The following is a 21,036-nucleotide window of genomic DNA, read 5'->3' on the forward strand; positions in this document are numbered from 1 at the left end:
ACAATTAAGTTGGTGAGTCCATAAGTAATTTAGAAAAATTGGATGCCATTCCAAAATGGGTGTATGTTTTCCAGTAAACGTAGCTTTTCAAAATGTAAAGAGTTGTGATTTGTTGTATTGAAAATGAAAGCATTAGATCCAGAAAATCCCATATTTTCCCTAATGGTTGAGATATGAGTTGTTGTGTTTTCCAAGAAAACCCTTATTTTCTTATAAAAGTATGGAATGCATATAAATATTCGTGTTATAAGTTGTAAGTGATTGCACCGGGAAAATCCCTTATTTTCCTATTAGTTGTTTGGTTTGTATGCAGGAAAAACCCTTATTTTCCTCACACAAAATGGCAGCCTCTAAGACCGAAAATTGCAAGAAACCGACATTTCTCGTAAGTTGTGTCATAGTTTTATATATAATAAAACTACGCGAAGATCGAACCGGTTGGATGAAGAATAGTTTTAATAGCTACTCGTTCATCAAAACTGAATATCATAATAATTGTATATCCGATGAGTTTTATAACCATACTAAACATAATATGCCTGTAACGACGTTCTTCAGGCGTCGCAGTGCTATGACAACTGTCACCCCAAAAGACGGACTGTAGCTAACAGTCAGGGTGCGGGATCATGACTTCCCGTATAGATCTATACACATTTGACACGTTCTCGTCGCGGGAGATTCTGGTTATAGACAGGACTTACTGCAGTACTTTCTAATAAAGAAAAGTAACGTTTGAAGATGTACGCGTCTCATGGATTCTCAATTAAGTCTATATTAAAGTGATAGTTTTGTATGCAAAGTTTATCCTTTTTCACAATGTTTGATAAAGCAAAATCATAAGTTTTTAGAATGTATAAAACGATTTAACAATGAAAGATCATTATATGCTTCGTATAAGTCTAATGCACACAAAGTATGACAAGAGTTTTCCATAATAGTAATGAGTTCCAAGTGGTTTATTTGATAATATAAGTGAAGTGAAACTTTATAAAATACACGATAATAACCGTATGTTTACTTGTATTCCCCCCCTAAAAGAGTGTAAAAGTATTTAAAAATGTATTTAAAGTGTGTTAGAAAGGGGTATGAACTCACTTGACAACTTGAAGATAGCGAGATGGAAAAACGGCAGAGTTTCGTCTCGGGAAATGGATTTTCCTCGGAAATCTCGGGATTCCTCGGGAGAAAATCGACCTTCGGATCTTGCACGAAGCGACCAGGGCTTCGGGGTAGTACGAGCACGGAAAACGAGGAAAAACGCAAGAGAAATGAGAGAGAATGAGCCCTTTTCTCGGGAGCCCTCGCATCCCTTTTATAGGGGGGCGGATCAGCTTGCGTACGCGGGGCGTACTCCCGTACGCGGCGCGTACGGGACGTCATTGCTGACCGCTTCCTCGGCTGCAGCGTCTCGGATGGGACGGGAGAGGGATAGCTCGCATAGGGGCGACGTGGACGATCCGAGGCCGTGGCCTCTCAGTACGCGGGGCGTACTAGGGTACGCGGCGCGTACTATAGCCCTAGGCTGACTCCTCTTCGGATAATACCGAATTTTGAATAAAAATTATATATAAATTAATTATCAAACTTCAAAAATTCATATCTCCCTCATACGAACTCCGTTTTTGGCGTTCTTTATATCCCCGTGAAGGTGAGACTACGATCTACAACTTTCATTTAGATTCCGTTGGCAAATTCCGAAATTATTTTTATTATTTATTTATTAAAGTGACGTGTTTAAGGAATTTCTTTAAAAATTCATAACTTATTCATATGATGTCCGATTTGAGCGTTCTTTTTATGCATGTTTGTAGTTTAACGATATCTATGACTTTCATTTAGACACCTAAGGTCAGAAAGTGTTTTATTGAGACTTTGCGTTTTTACGCAACTTTGTATTGTTGGTTTTTTTTTTTTTTTTTTTTTTTTTTCCGGAAAACTTATAATGAGCATAACTTCTTCGTTATAACTCGGATTTTTGTGTTATTTATATGTTTGGAAACCTTAGGACGATAACTACCACATAGTGTACTCCAAATAGAGTTTTTGAATACTTCATATTCTATTTCCTTTCTCAAGGAGGTTACATGACTCGATCTTTACTGACTTGAAATAACGGGTTGTTACACATCCTAGAGCCCAAATTGAAGAGTCATGGAAGAATTGAAGATTGAAGTTCATTTCAACATGTGTCACCTTTGAGGCTCAAACCGCGTAGTGCTTGATTTTGGAAGATTTGAAGTGGGTCATTCATTCCTAACTTTGAGGGGGAGAATGTTGGGGTTGCAAAGTTATTCATTCATGACTTTGTAAATGTTTGACTTTTGTAAAACCCACTTGCATGTGGTGCTTTAGCCTTTAGACCCATTTGGTAGTTAGAGTGAGAGAGAGAGACATGTAAACACCTCTATAAATAGTGGGTTCATACCACTTGTAGAGGTGTGCTTGAGAGATGTAGAAGTGAGTGTGTAAGTGTGTGTTAATTATGTAGTCTAGATCTAGATCCTTTTTGTAACACCATATGCATTCAATATATCTCTTAAACACCTAAATCACCATGTTCAATTGTGCAATCTTTAATTCCGCATGCCAAACCATGTTCTTTGTCACTACATATAGGAATAGTTAGTCCCTTAAAGTATACCAATAATGGTATCAACCGTAGGCGTCCATAGATGTTCATTATCCTCTGTAGCTAACAATGGCTATTGGAATGGTTAGTCCCACAAAGTATCCTTTGGTACTATGATGTAAAGTCCAATCTATCTCGTCGATTATGTGATTGCATCATAGAATAAAGATAAGAAGGAGAAGTATATAACAGAATCTATTCATATAATATGTAATAGTAACTTGTCATATATTATCTATGTAAAAGTATCCATGTAACAGCATTCACGTAAACGTATTCATGTAAACGTAATCATGTAAGCGTATCTATGTAAATGCACTCACGTAAGCGTATCTATGTAAACGTACTCATGTAAGAGTATCTATGTAAACGTACTCATGTAAGCGTATCTATGTAAACATACTCATGTAAGCGTATCTATGTAAACATACTTATGTATCATGTGTAAACGTACTCATGTAAGCATCTAATGTACTAGTATAGACTCATGAATGAACTGACTCTTGTGTGATTCCTTGTACTTGGAATGGTAAGTGGTATCTCCTAACTATACCTATAATGGTTACTAACCATGTACGTGTATAACCTGAAGTAATGCCTTTGCTACCCAAAGGTACTAAACTGAATGAGGACAACTTTTATGTCTCTATATGTATACATGATATATAATTGATAGTTAAACGACCTTCGAACGGATACCCGATACCCTACCAGACCACATCCCAACGGGGAAAAGGAAATAAAGCGGGTTAGCCTTCCAAATTCCTTTAAACATTATTTATATAACTATACATATACCGACATGCAATTGACAATATAAAAGCATATAAGGAGTTTTGTAAAACCTTTGAAAAAGATTAATACCTTAGAAGAGATCGACTTGATGTCAATTTATAAAACGGTTTGAAAGTATTTGTTTGATAACAACAGTTTGAGTATAAAGGAACCTTTGTTTGACCCACAAATGTAACATGGTTTGAAATGAAACATACTGTGTTTAATAAACAGTTTAATAAAGTGTTTTAAACACTTAAAAATGTCCAAGATAAACATTTGAAGAAAACTGATTGGTAAAACAGTTAACGTAAAGTAAATCCATTTGCATGTTAATTATTAATCCCATGTGATTGATATAATAACTAAAAATGATTCAACTTGTATCCCCCCCCCCCCCCCCCTCATAAAGCATTTATAAACATTTGAAAACATTTAAAAAGTTAGTTCAAGGGGTATGAACTCACATGCAGTGAGTGGTACGGATGAACTGACTACGTACGATTGCTAGGTGTCAAGTGAAGTCCTGAACACACTCTATGATCCTAGTTAACATATAATCACACATATATGTACCCAACTAGTTTTAAACTACTAATTGATAATGATAAGACCTACTAGAACATGCTAAACACCTTACATAAGTGTTATTAGCCCTAAGGATGGCGTCTAAGTTGTTGTAGGTCAAGGCTAGGGGGTTTAGGGTTCCAAAGGACCTCATTCTTGAGTTTACACTCCAAGAACCAACACACAAGGAGTTTACGGTCGTAAACCCTTGAGTTTATGGCTGTAAGCTCCTAATCCTTAGGTTATTTGGTGCTTTTAAGCATTTCTACTTGATGGTTTGAAGCTTTATGGCCGTAAGCTCCTAATCCTTAGGTTATTTGGTGCTTTGAAGCTTTACATGTTCCCTAGAAGCATTTCTACTTGATAGTTTAATCCTTGGAAGGGTTTAGGGCATTAATACACTCCTTTGAGGAGTTTACGGCCCCAAGGCCATTTCCTTTTGGGTTTACTGCCATAAACCCATATGGAAAGGGATATTTTTATGTTTTCAAGTCCCATGCTCATCTAGGATAGGTTTTAGACAAATATCTAAGGCTAATAAAGGCCTTAGGCACACTTTGGTACCCTTATCATGTTCACAGCCCAAGAACCTAAACCCTTAGAGATTACGGCTGTAATCTCTCATGGGGATGGGTTTTTAGTGATTTCAAGTCCCTAAATTAACTAGGAGTGAATCTAGGCTAGTGTCCAAGGCTTCTGGAGGGTTTAAAGCACCTTTTGGCCCTTGAGTTTGGAGTTCACGGTCCAAGAACTTCTTGGGCCGTGAACACCTTACTCTTGGTGTTCTTGGGTGTTTTCTAGTCCTACATACACTAAGATACGAGTCTAGGCTAGTTTCATTGCACAAGGAAAGGACTAGGCACTCATTTGTCCCTTAAAGAAGGGTTTACGGTCCAAGATGTTCTTGGGCCGTAAACTCTTCAATCTTGTTGTTTTGATATGATTTCTAGGTTATTAAGCACATAATAAGCTCTATAATACAACTAGATGGAAGCACTCACGTTTTGGGATGAATGTCCGAAGATCTATGAGAGAGAATTTAGCTTTTCTCTAGTTGGATATGTAACAAATAAATAATTGTGGCTCAGAATCATATATATACTCCTGGGGTTTTTGGCAGAAAATATTTTATTCAAGCAATGAACTCTAATATCATAGAGTTTTGAAATAACAGAGTTGCACAAAACCCTAATGCATCCTCTTTCCTGATATCTCTTTAAGTGCAAATCTTGAAATACTCAAACTTATTCTAAAGGTCCAAAAATTTACTGCAACTGTTATGACTTCTATTGACTTGATATTGTTTGTAAAGAATGGAAATTTCGGGTTGTCACATCATCCCCCTGATAGAGGGAATTTCGTCCCGAAATTAGAATTTAGGTAAGGCGGTAGGTATGAATGATCAAGTCAATAGGTGGGAAACTTCCTAATCGATTGGTTCTCACACTCATAAGTGAATCCGGGTCCTCGGTTGGTATTCCAACGAACCTTCGCTAATGGGCAACGGCGTTTGCTTCGTCCGCTTGACCACTCGGTCGAGGGTCACTACGGTTTTTCAACGAAGGCGAGGATCTCGTTAATCTCTATCTCGTCGAGTGGACTTACGAGAGTCCTAACGGAAAGGTACGATTTCAAGTTTGAGACGTGAAGGGTAAAATGTATGTTACTGAGTTTGTGGTGTAGGTTGGGTTTGTGAGTTACAGGACCGATTCTGGAAAAAATCTCGGAGGTCCTAACTATTCTGGATTTGACTTACCACATTTTCCAAAACGTACCAAGCCTTCCAAGAGTGAGATTTCCAAATCGATTTGGCCTCTCACTTGAAATTCCAAGGTTTTCTTCCTCTTGCTTGTCTTCTCAGTCAAGGGTCACTCCCTTCTGAGTCAAAGTCAAAAGAGGTTTCGTAATCCGCGAGGAGTTCTTAAAGAACTCTCGACAATAGGTCAGCGAGACCTAAAATTTGGTAAATTACTGTCGGCATCCTCAGTGTTGAGAAATTCTCAGCGGTTTTGATTTTTGGCAGAGTCCTCAAGAATTCCCACATTACTGGTAATGTATCTTAGGAATTCGACTCTTCAAATCTAAACTCGCATTTTAGAGAAACTTCACGTAAAGCTCCTCTGATCGTAAGATGCTCTTTATGATTTCCTTCTTACTATGAGAGTAGACCAGTAAGTCATTTATAAGGACAATGACGAACTGATCCAAGTAAGAATGGCGTACCCTATTCATTTAATTCATGAATATTACGGGTGTATTGGTCCTATCTAATGGGACAACATCATTTCACACATGGAGGTGCTAGAGCTTATTCGCATTTTCAAGTACCAACTTAGATAGATTTGAACAAATATCATTTCACACATGGAATCACAATACTAATTTGTCTTGCATAGAGTTTGAGTACTTACAAATCTTGAATTTATTTTATTTAATCAATTGTTTGCTTATTACTTCAGTCTTTTGTTTGAATCAATGCATACAAATCCCCCTTTTTTGTGATTACATTTGTACTTTACGCAAAAAGATATAATTTGTCATGTATCTCTTTGGATCTATCCTGCTTATCGTGTACTACCTTTTTAGTGCAAAGTAACTGTGTTCTTGGAGTCATTTTCTTTTGTACCCCTTATTTGTTGTGTTTGACACACCAATATGCCATTGAATCATAACGAAAATGTCTCCACGAAAAGTATTATAGAATATTATATGAAGATGAGCTTAAATCAAGACCTTATGTACTGTAATATCATATTGGTTTACTATAATATGTGATCATGAAACAAGTACTCCATTGTGAATTTGTGATTTAATTTGTCATATGTTCAAAATTTGTCTATATGTGGGAACTGTGAGTCTGCAACATTTATTTTGAAATTGTAAGTAAATTTATTTTGTCTAACATATTATATTATAGTTAAATTAGCATAAAATTATAATGAGACATATAAATGCCTTGATATGATTGATGGGGTCCGTTTTTGTCGATAATAAGACATACCAATATGTCTTTTTTTTTTTTTTTTTTCCTTCGGTATGAGTTAACATAAGATGAATGGTTACCATTACAAGTTGGAAAATGTTAGAATAAACCTACGTAAAATAGTGTTACGAAAATATCAATAATGATGGTCCTCCAACTAATATATTATGTTATTTGACGGAAGTAATTATAATAAAGTCTAATGTGTGGCTATTTCTCATTAGATATTGCAGACGTATAAGACACATGGAACTATCTTTCTCTAAAATATCATGATTTGTCCTGTGATCACATTCATCAAGATCGATAACATTTCCTTTAGAATTATTCCCATTTAAAGAAATATCGTCCGGAGATGGTTTACCACTTTGGTGAAAAAGAAGCCCCCGAGATTAGAACTTGAGAGCTCCCTATGAAAATTGATAGCATCAAAACGATAATTCAAAGGGAAAATGTGAGCTACTACCGTCTTTAATCATCATGTGAGCCATCGGGTGATGCTACCAAGATTGATAGCATCAAAACTATAATAGAAACACATAAAGAATTATGATGGTAATTATTTGTTTGTCGTGTTTTCATCTAAGCAACATTTTTTTTAATAATTGATCAACGAACTTGTTAAAAATGTTAAATGTGACCGACTATCTTACATTGTAACCTATAGCAGATACATGGTCACTTTAGTGGGTCCATGCACTCCACTTAACATGCATTCTTACCTAGATTTCATATGGAAAACCTGCAAGTATAATTGATTTTCTATTAATGAACCCCATGAGTTATACTCATACATCCCAATTACAATCATGTTTGGATCCGCCATTGGTTAAAAATGAGTTGACGTATACGTGGCATAAATGCCACGTGGCAAATTAAAAAGGGAAATGTCTTAAGAGCGTAACACCAAATGTATGCACATGCTATTTATAAAATTAGAAAACCACATATTTTATATGATTATAACCATATACAAACAAACTTTACATAAATTTCACACATTAAGTCAACCGCATGGATTTTGGAAAACAAATTAGGACATTGAATGTCTTCGATCTTTACTTGGTTTATTCATGCCTCTTGTACTCGAAGGTACAACCCCATCAGCACGAAGAAACGGCGTAAGTTTCCCCAATTTTTTCGATAAAGAATTTATAAAGGATTTCCGAGGCAATGGTGGCTTATCAGAAGAAAAAGGAGTACCACCAATCGGACTGCTTACTGCAAATTTGTCGACATATGATCTTTCTACCTCTTTCAACTTCATTTTCATCTTCAAGAGCTCAAATTTCAGGTCCTGGTTCTCCTTTTTCAACTGTGAAAGCTCATCGGATAATGGCCGCATGGTGGTGGTAGTAGTGGTGGTGATGGTGGGTTCCACTACAATCTGACCACCACCATCCATGGTGTCTCTTAACCGTTGTTGTTCATAGTAAAGAACTTGAACTACGGTCTGTATAGGAAGCCGGTCATTTTGGGCAGCATGGGCACATGCTTCACGGGATAACTTCTGACAGTCCATTAAGCTGCAAACCTTCTTTCTTTCTGTATCACTTAACTTTGGATGAGCCTTCAAAGTTTGAATTGTTAAATGTTAAATAATTAATAAGATTATATTTCACTTTAAACAAATTAATTTGTGTGAGGGTAACCCTAATGTTGTTTAATATGTACCGTTATGACCTGGGGTTAATGTGGTCAAGGGTAACATGCTAATTTTTTTCTTCACAAGACAGTATTGTTTTAAAAAGTAGTACTATAAAAAAGGTATAAAACTGGATCTTTGTGTTATAAAACCGATATTTTGTTACCCATTTGTATCATTACAGCTTATGGCCAGGTTTTACCGATTTTAGATGCTCATTTGGAGTCTATGTAGTTTAGTCATTTTTAATAACTACAAGGGCAACCAACTATTTTATTTGTTCTCATTTAGTCACTTTACTTATTTTATTATTTATTTTTATATATTCATTATATATTATTTGAATTAAATAAATAGAATAAAATAAAATCATTCACCCGCATATTTTAATGAATAAACGAGAACATACATAATAATTGGTTGCTAAATATAAAGAAGAAGATTAACAAAAAAATACCTTTAGGAAAATATCAATGGCTCTATACATTCCATCTTCTGAAACCTTAGCTTGTTCAGGAATATGCTCAGAAAGATTAATGAATTTTGACACCAATAAGTTCCTATCAGAAGCGATTTCAGCAAGATAACTTTCCATCAACTTTCCAACTTTTTCCATGTCATTTTCTTGATTATTTGTGGTTTCTAAATCGTATTCAAGGTAATTCATCATGACCCTTTGGATAGTATCAACATCAAACATTGTGTCACCATCAAAATGAAAAGATGGAATTAGTATGTCATCCAAAACTGCCTGCCCGAGTTGTAAGCCTATGCGATTTTCTAAGTCTAACCTACATGCCATTGTTGTTTCAAGATATATGGCTGCCCGAAGCAACATTGAAAGAAAGCTGACCGACATTGCATTTATTTCTCTTGGTAGGAGGCTTACTATTGTTTCTAGAATTATCCTTTTTTCATGTTCTTGTTTTGAGTTGATTTTTTTCTTGCTCTTTCCATATAACTCCTGTTTGATATTAGATCATATGAATTAATGAATATACTATTATGAAAATCATGAGATTCATGGGGGAGTTCCATTGAAAAAATCCAATCAAGAATGAATAAAGTGCATATTTGCGTAAAAGGGAATTTTTTTAAAGGATTAAATGCAAGAAGTAGAAACGTATTTGCATTTATTGGTTTATTATAGTATCAAACCTTTGTTTAATTTTATTACAACATTGTGTTTCGGTTTTATTTCCTAATGATGCATTGTACTTTCGGTTCATAATAGGACTTTGCATTTTGAAAAATCGACCCATTTATAGAACTATTTTTTTTTCCGATGGCCTTGTTATTATTGGGTAGAGTTTTCAACATATAGCATTGTAGTGGAAAGAAACTAGAGTAGGAAACTTTAATAAATGTATAAATGAATGTATATTGTTATTTCTTGCATTTAACCCTTCATATGATAATAAATGATAAGTCAAGTGCATATTTGCTTAAAATGAAATATTTGAAGGGTTAAATGCATGAAATAACAACATACCTTAATTTATTTGTGTTACGATCCAATATCTGCCGAAAGTTATTAAGTTGTTGGCCCATAAGTCTGGGTGTTCCCTCCTCCTACTAGGTGTTTTTTTAAAAGTGAATTCTTTATTGGGCTTATAGCTTGATACGGGCCTAGTATTGGATGGTTCGTACCAATTTGTTTATTTTTAGCGTCACGCTTACAATTTTTTTCTATTACGTAGTTGTAATTTATTATTATTATTATTATTATTATTATTTTAATTTGTACTTTAGAGAATCTATCCAATTATAGAATTATACTTTTCAAAAAGATTTTATAAGAACATTGTACTTTGAAAATTTTATCTAATTCCTGCAATAAAAACATCCAAATGTTTAGATGACATTGCCATAAGTATTGAATGGAAAAATATCTAAGTACTTTTGCCAATTTTTTATTATAAAATCCCACTTCGGTTCTGTCCACATCCAACATTGTACTTTGAAAATTAAACCCAATTATAACAATGTCATCCAAATACAAAGTAATTTTACTACTCTAATTCGTAGATTTGTGAAAGTTTAATGTCCTAATAAGAAAAAAGATTCAGAAGTACATTGTTATAGTTATGTTGCATGCTATAGTAATGAAATAAGTAAAACTATGTTTTTATATCAAGCATTGAACCCTTCTTTGAAAACACACCAAGCAAAAAGAGACCTTACCAAACCCCGAAGACATTTTTGGGCATAAAGCATCAAAATCGGACCAAGAGCATATTGTTTAAACCCCCTTGAAATCATTGCAAGAAGAACCCTTTGAAATATATCGATCCTAAGCACAATTAAATCTTCAGCCCACCAATCAACTACAGCTTTGGGGTGTGAAGAAGATGAGGAAGAAACCAAAGAACCAATGCTTCCGGAAGATTCTTTGGTGACTATAAAGGCTATAGTGTCTATACACCGATTAATTAACTTTACTTTATCAGCCATTGGTAAGAAATCTACTGATGATTGCAAAATGGAAACAGAACCAGCCAATGTTTTAAGTCCAACTTCATTCAAATACGCTTCGGATCTTGTTAGAAGATTTCCAATTGCATAATCTTCAGTCATTTCAAGAAACTCTGAAACACATCTCACCATGGCAATGTTTTCTGTTGATAACTCGAAGTTTATTCCATAACAAAACTTTGCTGCAAGTTCAAATCCTTCACGACCTCCAGGGATATCGGGGATTTCAATCATTAAAACACCAGAATCTTTGGGGTTGGATGCCATTTTTCTAATGTAACCACACTTTGACACCAATGGAAACTGCATCAAGTTCAAGAATTCAAGTATAAACTTACATAAGATGAGTAATAACAAGAGTGTAGAATTGAATTATACCTTGTGTAACGAAAAAGAAGCACCTCCTGTGTGGACTGTAACATCGCTTGGGATATCTTGGGAGAAAAACCTGTTAACATTGAAATAAAGTCCCTTTAGATCTTCAAAAAAAACTGAGAAACAAAAAGAGTACAAGATTGAGATGATTAAAAGCAAACCAATCACTAGTTTTCTCCATGGAATTAGTTATATAAGTCGCTCAGTTTAGTCCTCTTGATATGCATAATAAGGGGTGTGGGAAGTGAAACCATTCTTGTACAACATCCCTCATGACAATGATTGACTACTCATAACAAGAATCATGTTCTATATTTCACCATAAACAACAAAAAGATAAAAAGCTATACGAAAGTACACACATTTCACTTTCTCTTTGTACAACATGAACAAAAGCAAAAGGAGGATGAGTTGTTTCTTTCATTTTCCACCACCGTTATCTTGCATTAAATTTATTGATTCAGTTGCATGTCAGACGATCAACATCTTTAATGAAATACCCGTGATGGATATTAGCGTTTGGCCAAAAAGGAGGAAGATACAGGGAGAAAATAGTATTTTTGTAAAGTTGATATTGTGGATATTTGTAAGGGAAACTTGGATGTTACAAGAAAAGAGGTAGAATTTGCGAGTGTGTGGTGGTGAGTGCAAATAGGATTTTGGAGTATTTGGACAAAAGATTAGAAGTTTGTTATATTGACTAGTGACATATTTTATCAACCACATAATGCGCATCTTTTTTGATAGGGATAACGAACTGCCATTGGTTTATCATCAATGCAATACGCCAATACTCAAATCGTTTGGTATTACTACTGAATCAACAAGGGTTTAATTGGAATAAACATCCAAGCAAAACCCCGTTATGTCTTCTCTCTTTAACCGTGTACTTGATGTCGTATGGCATAGATTCTTTTCCAAAAGCCATTAAATGCAACCAAACAAAAAAAGGGAGACTTCAATTCTACTCTAACTGCAAAGGACCGAGGCCAACTCTGGGTTAGTGTCCCACAACCTCGTTATGTCTTTCTCTCTTGCTGTGTCAAATAATGAAGAAAGACAACTGGAACATCGCCTAAATCGTTTGGTAGGATGGGATGGTTGTTTAGATCTTTTGTGAGAAAGGGTACCATAATTTTTTGTCATATAATTTTTGTTTTATAGCGTTATACAATTTCTATATTATATAACATGGTAAAACATAAAATATTATGAATGACAAAAGTTGTGTAATTATTTAGTCCACTAAAACATAAATTATTATGCACAACGTACGAAAAGTTGATATATACCGATTAGCTCCTTTAATTTGAAAAAAAAATTATATTTCTAGTTCTAACAAAATAATCATAATTATTGCAAATAAATGTATATGAATTTGCTAAATAGCATCGTCCATAAATATTTAGAGGAAGTATAATTTAAAACAATGCAACTGTCCCTACAAAATAAAATAGCTAAGCATGTGTGTGTGCCTATTTATTCGCTAGTAGTAATGTTTTACGCATCCCATTCAACCATCTAGACGTAAACGTTCATCGCTAAAGTGTCGCAAAGTGTTCTATTTAAGGTTATAGATTATAACTTTACATATTTTTCTTGTTAGTCTAATGTGACTCTCGGTCTCCTTCCAAATGTCCATCAGTCGTTTCTAAAATTCGATGGTATCAGGTAGGAAATTATTGTTTATTGATTTCTCTCTTATCTTGGAAACGAAATACAAAGGGGAATAAATACAATCATACATATCAAAATAAGCTAAACAATAGGAGATGATAAATATTGTAAGCTATAATATCTTATCCTATACTCCCTCTCAAGATGAAGCATGAAGATTTTTTTATACCCATCTTACCAAGAAGAAAATGAAACTGATTCATCCAAAGTCCTTTTGTTCAATGTTTTAAAAACTAGTTTTTTAGTTGAATCGTCATGGTGATCGGTTGCTGGTTCGGCCGTCAGGTCAACCGAATTCAATATTCTTCATGTTTTTTCCTAGTTTCCTATACACAGATACATATATAAATCATGAATTTGATGTTTAAAAGTTCAAATATTAAAAATACACATAAATGTAAGTTGTAGATAAATCAAAATACATTAACATAACACATAACCATAAGTTTTAGTGTTTTATATCAATCCATATACGTAAAAAAATAAAAATAAAGTATAATAACGAAAAAAAATATAGTTTTAGATAAATACAAATACATCAAAAAAAACTTTATAACATTTATCATATGTTTTTATTTAGAAAAAAGTAAATAGATTTTGAAAAAAATCACCATAGTTTATTATGTAAATTGTTCTTTTTCATGTGTTTTTATTCGGTTTAACTAGTTTATTTTGATCGGTTTAACTGAGTTTTTCTTTTTTTTTTTTTTTTTTTTTTTTTTTTTTTGTAAAAAACGGTCGATTCAATCTGGTTTAGAAATTGACATAAAATCAGTGACAGTTGAACCGCTCCTCCCCTGGTTCCCGATCCAACCGGTTCAAACCGGCTTTTAAAACATTGCTTTTGTTAGCAGATCTGCAATTTACATTTTGTTGTGAGTCTTCATTAAGGTAATTTCTTGAGAAACAACCCTCTCACGAAGAAAAAAGTAATCCATCTCAACATGCTTTGTTCGGTCATGAAAGACAGGGTTATTTGGAATGTGAAGAGCAACTTGGTTGTCACAAAACAAAATTGTTGGAGGATTAATGACAACTTACAGGTCCTTAAGAAGGCATCTAACCCACAAAATCTCACTTAAGGTTGAGGCTATGGCTTATATTTAGCTTTAGCAGAAGAATGAGACATAATTGATTGTTTCTTGGTTTCCTAAGAGATTGGAACACCTCCCAACATAAGAAGATAAACATGTTCTTGATCGTCCCGTATATGGACATCCTAGCAAGTCTAAATCACAAAATGCATTTAAAATAGGTTCTCCAACACGTGGCAAAAGAATGCCATGTCATGGTGTCCCTTTTAAATAACATAGTACCATGGTGACAACTTGCATGTGACTAACTCGAGGGTCACTTACAAATTGAATAAAAACATTGACTGCACAAGTGACATCAGGACATGTGGCTTGAAGATAGAAGAGCCGACCAACAAGTCATCTATACACGCCTACATCAATTCGATCTTCCTTTTCCCTTCGATCCAACTTTAAGTTCTGCTCAATAGGAAATGCACTCGGTTTACATCCTAACAGGCCACTGTCCTTGAGAATGTCAAAAATATACTTTCTTTGACTTAACATCAAGCCATGAGAAGTTTGTGCCACTTCTTTAGTACTTTATTTTCCTAAGATCTTAAATACTACAAACTTCATCAAGCTATGTTTTTGTTTGTTTAATTTGATCAAGATCATTCCCTGCTATGATGACGCCATCCACATAAATCAAGACGATAGTGTGAACCCCTTCTTGGTCTTGTAAGAATAAATAATGATTTGCTTTGGATTGGTGAAAGTTTATACTCAAAAGAAACCTCGTGAACTTGTGATACAAGTTGCGAGAGGCCTGTTTTAACCAATAAATTGACTTGTGTAACCGACAAACAAGAGTATCACCCTCTTTAGAAAATCTTTGAGGAAATTTCATGTAAACCTCTTTGTCTAAGTCTCCATGTAAGAAAGCGTTTTTGATGTCAATTTGATGAACAAACCAATTCTTCTTTGCAACTATCGACAATAGAGTGCACATAGTGACTAGTGTTGCCACAGGTGCAAAGGTGTCATGATAGTCTACTCCCTTCATCTGTGTAAACCCCTTCGCTACTAGTCTAGCTTTGTATCTTTCCACCTCATCGTTTGGCTTGTATATGATCTAATAAACCCACTTTGATCGAATAGATCGTTTCCTTTTTGGAAGATTAGTGAGGGTCCAAGTTCTAGTTTTTCTCCAAAGATTGTATTTCTTGTTGCATGACACGTCGACACTTTTCATCCTACGAAGCTTGATTAAAGGATCGAGGCTCATCATTTAAAATGATGGCTGTCAAGTAAGCTTTATGATTTATAGAAAAAAATTCATAAGAGACAAAGTTAGAAAGATAGTGTACCGTCGAGGCTTCTCGATTGAATCAGGATGTTAACGGTTGATTGAATGGGGTAGTTTGACAACATAATCTTTGAATTTTTGTGCCTCTAATTTCATTCTTGTGATTCTTGTTAAGTTTTGTCCTTTAGTTTCATCATAATGTGAATCTTGTTGTGTAAGATTTATGGTATCATCTTGTGTATTAGTTTCATCGTGACCCGACTCCTTCATTGAACATTTCCAATATTATGGTCATTTTGGTCATCAACATGATCGTCGTAGATTGATACATTCATGGGAATGGTGTATAAAGTTTCGTTACCAAGATAATCTTCACAACATGTATCGTTATGAAGTTTGACCGGTTCATCATCTTTATCATAATGATCAAATTTTTCATTCCTGAATGGAAGAGTGGTCTCATGAAATAAAACATCCCTGCTAATGATAATTTTCTTTGACTTAATATCAGAGATTTTGTATCCTTTAGTCCCTTCTCTGTATCCCAAGAACACACAAGGTTTTCCCCTTTTCTCAAACTTGTGTGCCTTCGTATTTGTATTCTTTTAGTAGGCTAAACAACCAAAAACTCTCATATGATAATATTGATGCTTTTGGTTTCAACAAATTTCATAATGGGTTTTGTTTTTAATAACCTTAGATAGAAGCCTATTGAGTATGTAGGCTGCAGTCAAGATGCATCCCCCCTCCCCCCCCCCCCCCAAAAAAAAAAAAAAAAAAAAAAAAAACTTTTTGGAAGATTTGCTTCAAAACAAATGGTACAGTCTGCTTCAAGGAAAGAATGTCATGACATCATGAAGGTCCTTGCATAAACGACTAATTGAAAGCAATTGCATTTCAATTTTGGTAGACAAAGAACATCATTCACTTTTACTCACTTTAGGAGCATGAACTCACCTCTTCCCTCAATAGGAACTGATTCACCATTGGCCATTAGTGACTCAAAAGTTTTCTTCTTCTTGCTTTCGAGTATATTGGGAAAAAAAGGTAATGTGTTCGGTACAACCAGAATAAAAAACCCACGAACATTTGTTTCCTTCTTTACTTGTCATGTTCGCAACATGTGGATCGACTTCTTGGTTGTTGGTTTTAGAAAAACGTTTCATGAAAAGTCGATATTGTAGATTCTTCAATTCTGGTATGGGGTTAAATTCCAGCTCAGTGTAATCTGCTCTTGGTTTCCCAATTTATTTCTCTCCTGGACACCATTATGGGTATCCCACCAATATAAAACACCATTATTTCTTGTGTCCATTCTTACCACAAAATGTGCAATGATCATTTTCTTTTCCTTCTTTGGTGTCTATGGTGGTTTTTGTCATGTTCCTTTCTTTGAATGTGTTAGAGTTTCCAATGCTTCTTTGGAATGTCTTGAACATTTCCGTCTCTAGTTGAAATCTCTTGTCATTTGAAGGAAATCCTTACCTTTCATCTTCTGCCACCAGATGATAGGAATTGCCTAAAGTTGGAATGGTTTTGGTTTCCAAGATTTGTGTTTTGATGACATTAAACTCTGCATCGAGCCCCACAAGGAATTGATATAGGCGTTCATTTTCTTGAAATTCGTCCATCCTTTTCCTAAGATTGCATTCCTAAGATCATACGAAAAATTATCACAAATGTAGTGTGGGAGTGGTTGGATCGACACATTCTCATCCTAAAGAGATCGAAGACAAGTGAAATATTTCGAAAAAGAGGCTGCATATTGTCATGTTGTTGTAATTCTTTATTTTAATTCATAAGATCTAGGTGAACTTTCTTTGCTAAATCGTTAAAGAAGATCTAATCAAATATGTGAAGTAGTAGTGACATACTTCACACTATTATGGATGTTCTTCTCCATTGTAGTCGTAAGCTAGCCTTTTATCATTGCATCACATCGGATCCAAGCCATGTAATGCATGGTTCCCTTTTCAGGTTTCTTGATAGTGCCATAAACGAACTCGATTTTATTTTTGGCGAAGAGGAAGTTCTCCATCTCCTAGGACTAGTCAACGTTATCGGTGTAGTTAAGGAAATCATTCACATGAAGCATTTTTGGTGAATCTAAGCGGTGAATGTAATATGGAGAACTGTGGTCGATTGTAGTCCCAGAACTTTCTCCTGTGTTTTCTTTGTTCTTGGGATCATCTCCTACCATCCTTTAGGATTAAAATCGGAAGAGTTCTCGTATTTAGGATCTCGAAACCTACACTGATACCATCTAAATTTTGATAGTATTAGGTACGAAATTATTTTTTATTGATTTCTCTCTAATCCTGGAAATGAAATACAAAGGGGAATAAATACAATGAGACATAAAAAAATACGCTAAACAATAGGAGATGATAAATACGTAAGCTATCAATATCTTATCCTATATTGTTATCATCTCATGTTAAATGTTTCAATACAACAACACATTTTGAGTATGTTTTATATTCTCCTTCTAATTGTTGGTGCACCGTCTCCCCTCTTGTAATTACTCTTTGTGTTTAAGATGAAAACTAATGTACAAGAATACAAACATAAAACTTACAATGAACTAGTATCCTAATTTCTGAATGGAATAAACAATAGAGTACTAATAAACTAGATTATATAATCATTCAAGGTCTATCAATTTATAAGGGATTGATCTTAAAGGCGCTTGATTTTGTTTGGATTAATGTATCATTTGTTCTCAAAAGAAACTCAAAGATCATCCAAAAACAACTTAGAAGTGTATAACATTGTTGGTTCCTTATTAAGAAACAATAGTTTTAATCCTCTTTTTCAATATGCTCATTTTAGTTTGTTTGACTTCATATTACTATGTTTCTAATATATATGCAAGTACACTTTCCTAAAAGTTGAATCATTAAAAAATGATACTTGAGAACGAAATATTACATTACAAAAAACCTGAAGAATAATTTCATAACCTAAAACATGCATTCTCCTTATCAACAACGAGGGCATAAACTAAAACATGGGAAGAAAGTGAAATGAGAACACTATTAACCCACCTAACTACAATATAATTTACAAAAATTATAAAGCATCGATGTATCCAGAGCATTTAGCATATTGTCTAACTAACTCAAAATGTGTGAATATTTAAGGTGCTTATTTGGCTTCTCAATATGTAACATGAAATACTAATAGAGACAACATTTGTGATGTAACAACCCAATTCTCAAAAGAAAATTTTCATTTTACATTAACCAAAATACTGTCCACAAACCATGAGTCCCAAATACGATTGTTTTCATAATTCATATTAAGTACAATTTTATTTCAAATCATCAGAGTGTCCTATAAGAAAACGCCTAAGAGAGTGCATGTCGCGCCATCAATCCTTGCCCTTTCCCTTAGGCTCATATCTACCTAAAACAAATCCACAAACTGTAAGCTAATGCTTAGTGAGTTCCCCATAGTATACCACACACATAATCCACGTAAACATATATAGTATCATCTATATAAGCTACATATGCCACATAATGCATACTAATACATAAGGAAGCCTTGGAAACCCTCCAGGGTCTTATTCCGGGTACCATGGGAACCCCCACATGGTCTAATCCCAATGCCTCGGGAACCCCCTGAGGTCTTGACCTAGAATGCCAAGAAACCGTCCAAGGTCTTACACCTAAGTGCCGCGGGAACCCCTGAGGTCTTTACCTAGGATGCCATGGAAACCCTCCACGGTCTTATACCTAAGTGACTCAGGAACCCCTCGAGGTCTTCCATACAAATATTATAGATACAACTAGCATAGCGCATATAACATAACCTAAAAGCACATACGTAACAAATAATGGGCCGGCCTTGGTGCTTTCGACACTTTGATATGGTGAGGAGACTCGCCTCTCAATTACTGATGATAAGCTAAGATCAGGTATTTCCCCAGGCACTGTTCCTCCTCAATTACCTATAATCAACATGTGATTCAATTGTCATAATCCCAATAAATATCCTTAAAGTCAACCCTGGTCCATCCTGGTCAAAGCCAAGTTCAACATTCCATGTTGACCTAAACTCGCCGAGTTCACCGAGCAACTCATCGAGTTCCTCCCGAGTTCATTCTATTGAATCCCGAGCCAACTCGTCGAGTCACCTTTTTATGATTCAGGGAGTTAATCAAATGTTCAAAAATCCTAAAATCCATTCAGACCAAACCCTAATCCTTCACTGTACTCAATCAGAACTCCAAAATGGGCAAACCCCACCCCGACTCGTCGAGTCAACTAAAGAACTCGACGAGTTCCTTCATTCTTTTTCATGTTCATCCCTTTCTAGTGGGATCTATGGTCCCAATCTTCAGATCTAGGCTACCAAAGTGCAGATACCATGTAAAGTTGCAAACTTTACGTGCATGCAAGGCCCATCAAGGCCATAACATTGAAACTAGGCTTCTTATAAGGTTTTTGTGCATGGAAAGGGGCTAGACTATATAAAGTGAGCAAATTTATGTCATTGGAGGCCTAGAGAGGTTCAGATCTGGAACCATATCCTTGTGATAGGTCCATATCCTAGTTTGACCCCGTTTTTTTTCCCAAAAATGGTCATTTACTTGCAAAAGAAGGGATCTAATAAACTAGAGATCAAGGTGACAACTTTATACCTCAATATAACGGCTGATGCAGAGTAGATGTCAATTGTTTCCCTCCTCTCCTTTCTCCTTTTTCTTCAAGCTCTAAAATCATTCATAAATACCCCAATATAACTCACAAAAGCTCTTTTTCTCACTTAAGGAGGTGCAAAGACGAACTAGGGTTTTCTATGGCTTATAGGGTGGTAAGGGAGGCCACAAGAGGCAAGCTATGGTCTTTAAATATCGTGAAAACCCTAAAAGTTAGGGTTTCTCTTTACATCTCCTACTCGTTGAGTTGGGGCCTTCCGACTCGTCGAGTAGATCCCAAATCCCGCATCCTCATATAGTCTCTACTTGATGAGTTGGATCATCCCAACTCACTGAGTCCATACACAAAACCGTACAAATCATATAAATTAATCAATTCCTGGGACAGGTGTTTCAAGTCTCCCCACTTGAACTAGACATCGTCCTTGAAGTCTGTTGATCCAAACAAGTCTGGGTAGTGATCTCGCATCTCATTCTTCGGCTCCAAAGTCCACTCGGAGCCCCTATGGTGTTGCCATTGCACCTTTACCAGCTTCACTTCCTTGTTCTGAAGGACCTTGGTCTTCCTATCTAAGATTGAAACCGACCTCTCACTGTAGTTCAGACTCTCATCCACCTAAATGTCATCCAGTGAAACGAATGCGACCTCGTCAGTGATACACTTCCGAAGCTGTGACACATGGAAGGTGTTAGGAATCTGGCTAAGCTTATCCGACGGATCCAAACAATATGCCACTTTGCCAACCGGGCCGTAATCCTGAATGAGCATATATATCGGGGTCCTATCTTTCCCCTCTTTCGAAACCTGATGACCACCTTCGATGGTCACTGGTGGTTGTCGAGGCCAACACAAATAATAACCCTAATTATTACACACTAAAATAGTGTATAGTGGTAAAGGGATCGAATCCACGGAGATTGGT

The 21,036-nt window shown here is 35.4% G+C and overlaps 1 protein-coding gene across 2 annotated transcripts; it reads right to left on the reverse strand.

Annotated features, from left to right (window-relative positions):
* Positions 1-7,888: 7,888 nt before the first annotated feature.
* LOC145043863 (BTB/POZ domain-containing protein SR1IP1-like) lies at positions 7,889-12,107 on the reverse strand. Of its 2 annotated transcripts, none has more exons than XM_078992634.1 (5): positions 11,811-12,107; positions 11,452-11,521; positions 10,783-11,376; positions 9,056-9,562; positions 7,889-8,523 (listed from the first exon to the last, which is right to left on the reverse strand). In XM_078992634.1, the coding sequence occupies exons 1-5, from the start codon at positions 11,870-11,872 to the stop codon at positions 7,987-7,989; spliced, it is 1,770 nt and encodes a 589-aa protein (XP_078848760.1). In that variant the 5' UTR covers positions 11,873-12,107; the 3' UTR covers positions 7,889-7,986. The 2 variants fall into 2 exon arrangements, with proteins under 2 accessions (XP_078848760.1, XP_078848761.1); XM_078992635.1 differs by lacking the exon at positions 11,811-12,107 and adding an exon at positions 11,610-11,804.
* Positions 12,108-21,036: the final 8,929 nt, after the last annotated feature.

This window comes from Lactuca saligna, chromosome 4 (assembly GCF_052625555.1).
Source record: "Lactuca saligna cultivar CGN05327 chromosome 4, ASM5262555v1, whole genome shotgun sequence".
In the NCBI taxonomy this organism is placed as follows: Eukaryota; Viridiplantae; Streptophyta; class Magnoliopsida; order Asterales; family Asteraceae; genus Lactuca; species Lactuca saligna.

Coding starts and splice junctions, on each gene's coding strand:
- LOC145043863 (XM_078992634.1), bottom strand. CDS start 11,872: ATGAAAGAAACAACTCATCCTCCTTTTGCTTTTGTTCATGTTGTACAA. Junction 9,563..10,782: donor AAAAATGTCTTCGGGGTTTG/GTAAGGTCTCTT, acceptor AATATCAAACAG/GAGTTATATGGAAAGAGCAA. Junction 8,524..9,055: donor CCATTGATATTTTCCTAAAG/GTATTTTTTTGT, acceptor CAAACTTTGAAG/GCTCATCCAAAGTTAAGTGA.